General features: G+C 50.5%; 1 protein-coding gene across 1 annotated transcript in view; it reads right to left on the bottom strand.

Annotated features, from left to right (window-relative positions):
• Positions 1-12,210, bottom strand: part of LOC140394571 (sushi, von Willebrand factor type A, EGF and pentraxin domain-containing protein 1-like) — a 109,205-nt gene that overhangs the window by 79,412 nt on the left and 17,583 nt on the right. The window contains exon 4 of the mRNA XM_072481927.1: positions 11,727-11,800. Coding sequence (XP_072338028.1) covers positions 11,727-11,800 — 74 coding nt within the window. The remainder of the gene's footprint in view (positions 1-11,726; positions 11,801-12,210) is intronic.

Here is a 12,210-nt window from a genome sequence, read left to right as displayed (position 1 = left end):
TTCTTCGCCGAAATAGGCGGGCACTACGACTCCTTTCTCGCTCGCCACCAGATCATGATGTCCTGCCTCGCAGTTACGACGAACCCGTCACGGACTTTGCAGATCTCCCTTTCACTCTGCCACCCTCTGAGTCTGACACAGTCCCGCCCATTCCAGAACAGGCGGCCCCTGACCCACCCTTGAGGCGGTCAACCAGAATTCGTCACCCACCTCAGAGACTGAATTTATGAACTGCCTGAATTCATGGACTCTTTGAACTCATGAACTGATTGTTTCATTACCCTGTTTGATTAACTCACTGGTTTGTACATAGTGTTGTTCTAGTTATATTTTGTGTTACATACTGTCCATCTGCACTAGACACCTTCCAATGTAAATATCTTAGAGTTTCAGTACATAGTCCTGTAAATATGCTCGTGTGTGCCACACATAGTTAGGAACATTCGCATACTACATTATTTATTGCCACAAACACACATTTGTTTTGGAAAAGGGGGGATGTCATAATATACACATCAGTATATGATGGTGCAGAGACACACACTGACTGACACACTGCAAGACCAATCAACACACACAACACAGCAGCCAATCACCAGTTAGGGCACGGTCACTATAAAGACAGAGGGTACTAGTTTTCCCGCTGATTCGGGATGCAGCCTCTGAGACAGACAGAGCCCGCAGTCAGTAGCACAAACATCCACCATGTGCTAGCAGTATAGGCTGGTCAGGTTAGGCATAGGTCTTCAGTCAATCTAACATAGTGTCGACCCACAGTGCAAGTATGTTTAACAGCTCTTAGTTAAGTAAAATAGAGTTGTACTATTACAAGTGTTGGTAGCCTGTCTATGTTACTGCTAAGGTAAACGCAGTCTCCACAGATCCAGAGTACCCAACACATCAAGTAGGGTATTCTTTCAGGGGGTCGGGGCAGACTCAATGGGCCGATCGGCCTTTTTCTGCACTGTAGGGATTCCATGATTCTGCTCTAAGATAAGAATAATGTTGGCCACACCCATACATAACCCAAGAAATGTTACTCAGTTTATCCACCTCAGAAGATTGAAAGGTTGAGTGGACCATCCAAGTCTCAATGTCATACCTAATGACCTAACACTCCTATCATGTGAAAATGCTTATTGCCCCCATCCTCCCCTCCACAATTCCTGTCCTCTGAGATACTCTCTATATAAGAATGATCTTTCTTGATACAAGTATTAGCTCTGATGGAAGGGCGTAATTCTGCTTTCACAGTGGTTGAGGGTCTTAAAAAAAGTCATACGAGTTAGGATCAGGAGAAGGCCACTTGGCCCCTTGAGCCTGCTCTGCCATTCAATACGATCATGGCTGATCTGACTGTAACCTCAACCCCAAATTCCTGCTGTAATGTTCTTGTCGGATGGCCTGATTTATATTACAAGAACACTTGGCTAAACCGATAAACAATTTATTAACATTAACTGTGGGTCAAATATATACAAAACAACAGATGAATAACAGTATGAACATGCACAAGCCACTATCTCTCTCCCAGTTCCCTAGTCAGTCTAAAATTAAGACTGATAGATTTTGTTTGCTAGGTAAGGGTATTAAGAGTTATAGAACCAAAATGGATCGGTGGCGTTAACATTTAGATCAGCCACGATCTAATTAAATATTTAAAAGGCTCAAGGTGCTGAATGATCCTTTTTTGGTTCCAAGGACTAAAAAAAGGGAAATTTTCCTGTGCCCATGCCCAGGTGGACTGGATCATCTGGGAACAGGGAATATCAGAAAATCAGCAAGATTGGTGTCTACATTTGGAATCCTTTTGGTTTTCTTCTCCCAAGTCAAATGGTTGCTATTCCAGGAAGCTTGAATCTGGGTCAAAATAAATATGATATATTGAACATATGATGCATATTGTTAATAAGGGCAATAAGGGCGGCGCGGTGGCAAAGGTGGATGGCACGGTAACACAGTGGTTAGCACTGTTACTTCAGGGTCCCAGGCTCGATTGCTGGCTTGTGTCACTGTCTGTGCAGAGTCTGCACGTTCTCCCTGTGTCTGCGTGGGTTTCCTCCGGGTGCTCCTGTTTCCTCGCACAGTCCAAAGATGTGCAGGTTAGGTGGATTGGCCACGCTAAATTGCTCTTCGTTTCCAAAAAGGTTAGGTGGGGTTACTGGGTTATGGGGGATAGGGTCGAGGTGTGGGTTTAAGTGGGGCTTAACTAGAGTGCTCTTTTCCATGCGCTGGTGCAGACCCGATGGGCCGAATGACCTCCTTCTGCACTGTAAATTCTATGAACATGAAATAAAATTAGCAAAGTGGAAATTTTGCATTCGGTCTAGCCTACTGGGCATTCAGGTGGGAACAAAACGATATCCTCACTCATGAATTATGGAACAAAGGTAAGAAACAGAATCATTGACTGGGGAAAAATCAAACCGCTTCTAACCATTACTGGCATACCTGAGGATTACACTGACTACCTTCCCACTGCTCCAATAGTTAATTAACACTCAGATCGGTAAGCGTTGAAAGCAACTTGCTAACTTTTACAATATATAAAAGGAGTTTAGCATATGGAATTTATATAAGTACAGTCACAGCTTCCTGGCTGTACTTTATGGATGGAAAATAATTATTATCGACCACATACAGTGAAAGAATGCCATGTTAGGGGAAAATGAACACTCCCTGAGACATCTGTGGGTAATCTATTTTGAAATAGAAATAAATTCCACTTAATGGTAGCATGCAAGATCAATTTTAGTGTTATAAACACGACATGTAAATGACAGCATTCAACTTAAATTAGTTGAGAGATGTATCTGGGTGACAATATGACACGCTAGCCTAGTGGATATGCAGGGCAGGGGTGAGGCCCCAGTGGAGGCAGATGAGCACAGAATTTGACGTCCCCAATCGGCGTGCCATTTGTTCGCACAATTCCATTCACAGGCCATTATTTTGGGACGGAATAAGATGAGCAATGCAGCAAACCTATCTGACTTCATAACACCCTGCATTTTGAGGAAATGCAGCTCTCTGCTTTCATATAGCTGACCCTAATTAGTTTCTATATGTTATTTTATATGAAACTATGACCCACTATCTCCAGGTTCCCCAGCGTTGCATTTAGGGGGTACCCCTATGATGGACTGGGAATCCTTGGTAGTTCCCATGTAAGGGTTTACCCAACAATTGCCCAGAAGTGCTAGCTTCCTCTGGGCAATTTTGCCGGGCTGTGAATCATCTGACAGAAGCGATTTAAATTGCTAGCATTGAATGATTCTGCCAGTTTTACTCTGATTGGTACTCGGAAAGAATTAGAGGGGAAAAAAAATCACTTCCATGTCCAGAATGACTCTTTGAAAAGCCCAGACCCAGCCTCGCACAGGACACCCCGCACAAACACGCCCCACCCCCACCCAGGGGACCCACCACACCCTCCCCGCTCCTGACCTGAACAACCCTCCCCTCCCAACTCCTTCCTCAAGCATGGAACCCACTGCGGCAGATTTTCTCTGTATTCATTTAGACAAATAGAAATTTAGGCACTGAAGGTCCCAGATAGGACTCTCTGAAATCACCACGAGTGCTCGATCACAGCATCAACCGCGAGTGTTCTAATATGCAAGGGCAGGAAACTTTCAGCCATTTTTAAAAAAAACTCTGTCCAACAATAAATTGAAGAGCAAGTCATGAATTCATGGGCATTTTTAGAAAAGGAATTACTTTGAAGGTTATTTTTAAGTTGATGCGCTTGTTACACTCGTGCTTTTAGCAAAGTAATAGCCCAATAGCAGCGGTGAGATTTCCCCAGATATATACAGTTGCTGTGTATCTGACACTTATGTAGATAGATGTAACTCAGATTGAACTATATAAAACCCATTCAGTGACAGAACTGTAGCATCTGCTACCATCCCATAAATACTTTGAAAGTTGCACTTGTCCTTTTTCCAATATCTTATGAAGAATGAATTGTTTTTCTCTCACCAAATTTCTCCTTCTCTGAAGATGCTGCTTCCTTATGAAGTATGTTTCCACACGTACCCGACATCTTCCCAAAGTAACTATTCCCACATTGGGCGGGATTCTCCATTTGAATGAATGAATCGGTGGACTTCTACGACAACTAAATTGGTCCTGGAGCAATTTGTGAACCATTAATCGGACAGCATCAGTGCCACGTGGGACACGATCGATTCCGATGAAAAACGGTGATCGATTCGCCAGGGTGGGGATTGCCAAGAGGCAATCAAGTGACTGACAAGCTGCAGCAGCATATTAGCACTCCACTCCCCATACATACATACTCCCCATCCTCATACCAGCCAACAAGGTGGCAGCATGGAGCGCGCGCGGCACCCCAGTTTGCCGATGCTGAGCTGGAGCCCCTGTTCAACGCCATGGAGGAAAGGCGGGCCACCTCTACCCCGGGGTGGAAAGGGAGCTGCTACCCACAGCCGTACACTGGGCCTGGGCGCAGGTGGCAGAGGCCATGAGTGCTGTGGTCCCCACCATCAGGACCAGCCAGCAGTCCCGCAAAATTCTGCACAACCTCCTCAGGGCTGTCAGATTGAGTAGGCAGTACCATGCCCCTGGCACTAACCCCAGACCCAGACACCCGTAATCCCCCCCACCCCGAGGATGACCAGACCCCATCCGCCAGTAGTGTGTGCACACGCCATTCTGCACCATACTGGCCACCATGGCCGGTGCTGCATGCGCCCGACTGCCAAATACTTTGCCCTTCCTGTCAACCCCCCTGCCCCAGGAGAAGGAGGCACATATCCGCCGGGAGAGAGAAAAGACCGGAGGGGGATCGCCAGATCTGTGCACCTCACCACAGTGGAGCGGCGGGCACTTGACCTGCTTGGTGGGCCCGGAGAGAGGGCAGTCTCCGAGGCAAAGGGCAGCATTGCCCGACCAAGTGAGCCCTCGATGAGTTGCGGTTCCCTAAGGCAGGTGCGGCAGGACCCCTAACACCACCCACTCACCACCCACTCACCATCCACACATCACCCACCCACCACCCACTAACCACCCACTCACCACCCACTCACCATCCACACATCACCCACCCACCACCCACTAACCACCCACTCACCACCCACTCACCATCCACACATCACCCACCCACCACCCACTCACCATCCACACACACACCACACACTCACCACCCACCCACCATCCACACATCACCCACCCACCACCCACTCACCATCCACACACACACCACACACTCACCACCCACTCACCATCCACACATCACCCACCCACCACCCACTAACCACCCACTCACCACCCACTCACCATCCACACATCACCCACCCACCACCCACTAACCACCCACTCACCACCCACACACCATCCACACATCACCCACCCACCACCCACTCACCATCCACACACACACCACACACTCACCACCCACCCACCATCCACACACCACCCACACACCACACACCCACCACCCACTCACCACCCACTCACCACCCACTCACCACCCACTCACCATCCACACATCACCCACCCACCACCCACTCACCATCCACACACACACCACACACTCACCACCCACCCACCATCCACACACCACACACTCACCACCCACCCACCATCCACACACCACACACCCACCACCCACTCACCACCCACTCACCACCCACTCACCACCCACTCAACATCCACACACACACCACACACTCACCACCCACACATCACCCACTCACCATCCACACACCACCCACACACCACACACTTACCACCCACACGCCACCCACCCACCATCCACACACCACCCACCCACCACCCACTCACCACCCACCCACCACCCACACACCACCCATCCACCATCCACACAACACACTCACCACCCACACACCACACACACACCACCCACTCACCACACAACCACCACCCACCCACCACCCACTCACCACCCATCCACCACCCACACACCACCCATCCACCATCCACACAACACACTCACCACCCACTCACCACCCACTCACCACACACCCACCACCCACCACCCACCCACCACCCACACACCCACCACCCACTCACCACCCACTCATCATCCACAGACCTCCCACTCACCACCCACTCACCACCCACCCACCACCCACTCACCACACACCCACCACCCACTCACCACACACCCACCACCCACCACCCACCCACCACCCACACACCCACCACCCACTCAACACCCACTCACCACCCACTCACCACCTACCCACCACCCACCCACAACCCACCCACCACCCACCCATCACCCACTAACCACCCACTCACCACCCACTCACCACCCACCCACCACCCACTAACCACCCACTAACCAAACACTCACCACCCACAACCCAATAACCACCCACCCACCACCCACTCACCACCCACCCACCACCCACCCACCACCCACACACCACCCACTCACCACCCACCTACCACCCACCCACCACTCACCCACCACCATCACACCACCCACTCACCACACACTCACCACCCACTCACCACCCACCCACCACCCACTAACCACCCACCCATCACCCACCCACCACCCACCAACCACCCACCAAGCACCCACCCATCACCCACCCACCACCCACTCACCACCCACTCACCACCCACTCAACACCCACTCAACACCAACCAACCACCCACTCACCACCCACTAATCACCCACCCACCACCCATCCACCACCCACTCACCACCCACTCACCACCCACTAACCACCCACTCACCACCCACTCACAGCCCACCAACCACCCACTCACCACCCACCAACCACCCACTCACCACCCACTAATCACCCACCCACCACCCATCCACCACCCACTCACCACCCACTCACCACCCACTACCCACCCACTCACCACCCACTCACCACCCACTAACCACCCACTAACCACCCACTCACCACCCACTCACAGCCCACCAACCACCCACTCACCACCCACCAACCACCCACTCACCACCCACTAATCACCCACCCACCACCCATCCACCACCCACTCACCACCCACTAACCACCCACTCACCACCCACTCACCACCCACTAACCAGCCACTCACCACCCACTCACAGCCCACCAACCACCCACTCACCACCCACTAACCACCCACCCACCACCCACCCACCACCCACTCACCACCCACTAACCACCCACCAACCACCCACTCACCACCCACTAACCACCCACCCACCACCCACCCACCACCCACTCACCATCCACTCACCACCCACTCACCACCCACACACCACACACTCACCACCCACACACAACCCACTCACCACCCACTCACCACCCACCAACCACCCACTCACCACCCACTCACCACCCACCAACCACCCACTCACCACCCACTCACCGCCCACTAACCACCCACCCACCACCCACTCACCACCCACCCAGCACCCACTCACCACCCACCAACCACCGACCCAGCACCCACTCACCACCCACCCACCACCCACACACCACCCACACACCACACACCCACCACCCACTCACCACCCACACACCACACACCCACCACCCACTCACCACCCACACACCACCCACCCACCACCTACTCACCATCCAACACACATTGCCCAATTATGCGTCATGTCTTGTGTCTTGCAGGATGAGGCCCTTCTGGTGTCTCCCGCCTCGATCCCGATCCCAAGCGGATACCAGCGTCAACGAGGCAACGGACAGCAACAAGAGCCCCGCAGCACGAGACACCCGAAGCACCAGTCCAGGGAACACACTGATTTCTCGTCACAGCTGTCTCTAACACCATCCACCGTCCCAGCGGCATTCTCATTGGTTGGGCACTTTAGTGAAGAGGCTCCTGGGACACTCTCCGATGCGCACCACACACATGCAGTGGTACATCAGGTGGAGGTAGGAACCCCCAAGGGGGCAGACAGTCGGTGTGCGGCCCAATCCCAGGGACTAGCTGCCGTCCAGCTGAGTCATGGGCTTCAAGAAAGGGCGGTCCCATCGTCAATTTTGCTTTACAGTGCCAGGGTCCCAGGTTCGATTCACGCTTGGGTCACTGTCTGTACAGAGTCTGCATGTTCTCCCCGTGTCTGCGTGGGTTTCCTCCAGGTGCTCCTCAGTTTCCTCCCACCAGTTTTAAAACAACATACTTGTTCGGTGAATTGGACATTCTGAATTTTCCCTCAGTGTACCCAAACAGGCGCCGTACTTTGGCGACTAGGGGATTTTCACAGTAACGTCATTGCAGTGTTAATGTAAGCCTACTTGTGACAATAATAAAGATTATATAATGGAGATTCGGTCACAGGGCCAGGGACTGCATGAGGGACTGTCAGAAGCCATCCTGCATCTGCAGGTGCAGTTGGAGGAGTCCAACTGCCTGCAGGGGTAGTAGGTGGTGCCAACCATGCGTGCCACCCAGGCCAACACCAAATGAGTGGTGTCTGCATTGGAAGCTTTGGGGCAAAGGTATCGGTCATAGTTCAGGATGTCCCAGACCTGGTGACCGAAGCAAAGGACAGGTCTGCCCTCTCACAGGCAGCCAGGTACCAGGGCCACCTGGGCATTGCAGTGGGACTCCAGAGCGTGGTTCATTCACAGCGCACCGTGTGATGGAATGACCAGCTCACATGCAGGGATCACACAGGTGGATGATGGAACGTGCTACCGTGGGCAAGAGTCAGACATTGTCAAACCATGCAGAGCACCAGAGCTTATCACAGAGCGGGTCATCATCATCTTCCATCCCATGGACCAGGCCTGTTCATACTGTCAATCCAGGACCCGCAGCCGTTAGTGAGGCAGGTAGGGATCACGGAGCGGATTGCAGACAGAGGGGTGGCTGGTTGGTCATCCACAAGCCCACAACCAGCTGTTCTCCCTGGTGCTCTACCTCCATCCCACCCTGCCGTGAGGGTTACTGGTGGCTGGCCCTATAATGTGCGGTATGCTCCGTGGCCCCATCCGGCACCCTTCTGTAGGGGCTACTGTGGGTGCTACAGGATGTCCCGCTGGTGGGCAGTGCGGTTGGGGGGAGGGGGGGGGGAGGTTGTTAGAGCGGGGGGGGGGGGGGGGGGGGGGGGGTGGGGGTGGGGGTGGGGGGGGGGGGGGGGGGGGGGGGGATGTGGAGTTGGTGGGGGGCAGGGAGGAGGGTGGAGTGCATGGGGGTGGTGGGATGGGAGGATGGGGCAGGTGGAGCACTGGGGGTGTTGTGGTGGCGGCACCAAAACCGCCGGTGTCACTTTGCGCAGCCATGGGACTATGGCCTACCTCCTCTCTCCCTCAGCAGCCATAGCGGCAGTTCCCCGATTTTTAAAACCTGGCTGAGGCGGAGCATCACCGAAGCCCCCGAGGATACTGGGTCAGGCCCGTTAATGATATGCCAACAGCGCTTACTGTACATGCGGAGTAGAATAAATTAACGCAGCTGTCAAGCCACCAGAGCATGGCATTCCTTAGGCGTCTGACGCCAGCCACAATTTTCCCCTCATGTGCGTTTCTCCGCCCAATCGTGTTTCGCGTTTCCAGCGTCGTTGGACGGAGAATCCCGCCCACAGAACTTACAACATGGAAACCAACCATTTCGCCTAAATGTTCAGGTCAATGTTTACCCTCCACATAAATATTTGCCCACACTGCTCTCATAGCTCTTCAACCTTTTTTTTCATTCATGCACTTACCAACTCTAATCATGAAGTTAACTAGTTTCTGACTCAGTTGTTAAATCTGGAGCCGGATGCTATTTTCTCACAAAGTTCTTTGTAAATAAAATTCTCTTGCCTCTATTCTTAATCTTTTACGTTCAATTTTGCTTCTGAGGTCCCTCGTTCTAGACCTCTTGGCAGGGTCCTGCCGTTGCTTACTTCATCAATCCCTTCAAAATTGACTTAATTTCTATCATGTTGTCAATTGGTGTTCTCATGACAGAAATCCTAACAGTGAATGCCAGCATTTGGTAGCAGCAAAATAGCCAACTGAGGCATCTGCATGTTCTGTGCGATGTATTTATAGACGTTCCTCCATTCCTGTTTGAGTTTGTTATTTGTGATACAATTACAGCATCGTCTAACCAGTGAACTTCGGAAAACTGCACTGTCACTCAGGCTAGTCACAGACAGCAAACTGCATTTGGGAACGTATCCTTTAGACATCCATTTCAAACACACTGCTCCAGTGGAGTATTGAACATGTGATTTTTTTCCCCCTCGAGGCTCAATTGCTGCTGGAGACAGTTCTTTGACAGTTGTTCCCTTTTCACGGTTTGCAAACAGCCGAAAGTGAGTTCAAAAATGCAATGTTACTCAGGTATTCGTCATGACCCACAACCCTGACCAATTTATCCTTCCCTCCCTGACCGGACTGTGCCCAGAACAATTGTAATGCTGCCGCAGCACAGGTCAGCTAGCACTGTATCTTCTCCTCCTCGTCCTCCTCCAGGTACCATGCTCGAAGAGGGAGTTAGTAACCACAGACTTCCATTGGATTGGTCCATGATTATGCTTGGCAAAAGTACGACAGTTGGCTTGTCATTGCCTTCTGCCATTTGGCTGACCAGAAAACCCTCCCACTCTTACCACCTGCCATATAGGAATGCTTTGCAATTGGTAATCCAACTGGTTTGGTTACATGGTGGGCACACCTTCCATGACTTTCTGAGTGTTGAAATGGGAACTGAACCCAGAACTTCTGACGCTAAGGTAAAGACACTGTCATTGCACCACAAGACCACCCAGGTATTTGCTGGTCTATATTATTCAGTTAACTCAGTGGCGTTTGTAATATTCTTGTTGGATGGCCTGATTTATACTATAGCTAAAGCTATAAACAATTTATTAACATTAACTATGGGCCAACTATATACAAAACAACAGATGAATAACAGTATGATCGTGCACAGGCAACCTCTCTCTATCAGCTCTCCAGTCAGTCTGAGGTCACCTGACTCTAATATTCACATATGTACTAATGAGACTCCTAGTGGTCAGTCAGTGAATTACAACACAACCATGATATCACTACAGAGTTAACTGCCCATCGCCAGTCCTCTTGAAAATCACAATATAGGTCCTTCCACCTCTAACATCTTTTACTCTCAGTATGCAAACAAGCACTGTACTCTAATCTAAACAAAATAAGAATAAACCATATGACTTAGGAGGAGAAGGTAGACTGATCTGAAATGATAATCCTCAACTCCACGTTCCCGCCTTATCCCCAAAACTCTCGATTCCCTTACTGATTAAAAATTTGTGTATCTCAGCCTTGAACATACTTAACGACCTAGTCACCTGGGGTAAAGAATTTTACAGATTCACTACCTCCGAGAAAAAATTCCTCCTTTTTTCTATCATAAATAGGAGACCACTTATTCGTATCACCGACCCTCCCACTATGGGAAACAACATCTAAGCATTTACTCTGTCAAGCTCCCTGAGAATCCAATATGTCGCATTAAGGACGCCTCTCATTCTTCTAAACTCCAATGAGTACGGGCCCAACCTACTGAACCTCTCCTCATAAGAAACTCCCTCCATCTCCAGAGTCAACACAGTGAACCTTCTCTGGGCTGCCACCAATGCCAGTATATCTTTCCAAAGATAAGGGAACCAAGACTAAAATGAGGAAATAGATGGAAATGGGAATGAAAAATAATTTCTTGCAACACTTAATACTAATACCTTTCCAAAGACAAATCCTTGAATCTGATGTGAATCTTTGCAACCATTGAAATGAGTTACTTACTTTGACAGAACAGCATTATTTTATCCCATCCAGCAACAGTGCACAACGCATCGCTTTTACCAAATTGGTGATAGCTGGAACAAGAAAAGCATTGGGTCAATGAAAAGTCTCTGAATTGTTAGAAAAGATTGATGTACAGTCCATTCTCAACTATGAATTAGAGTATATTCAGTTGTCACTGGAGCAGTAATGTAGAGCTGCAGGGGAATGCTCTGAGAACCCAGGTTCAAATCCCACCAGGGCAGATGGTGAAATGTGAATTCAATACGGACCTGGGCTAACCACTGCATTGTTGTAAAAGCCCATCTGATTCACTCATGCCATCGCACGTATGTAACTCCAGATCCACTGGCAATGCGGTTGACTCTGAAATGGCCTAGCAAGCCACTCAATTCAAGGGCAACAAATGTTGGCCCAACAGCGAGACCAACATCCTATAAATGAGCTTTTTTTTAAAATGAGGGATCAGAGTTGTTTTTGACTT

This window comes from Scyliorhinus torazame, chromosome 17 (assembly GCF_047496885.1).
Source record: "Scyliorhinus torazame isolate Kashiwa2021f chromosome 17, sScyTor2.1, whole genome shotgun sequence".
In the NCBI taxonomy this organism is placed as follows: Eukaryota; Metazoa; Chordata; class Chondrichthyes; order Carcharhiniformes; family Scyliorhinidae; genus Scyliorhinus; species Scyliorhinus torazame.
The sequence above is the reverse complement of the archived record's forward strand: the minus strand, read 5'-3'. Positions and strand labels throughout refer to the sequence as shown.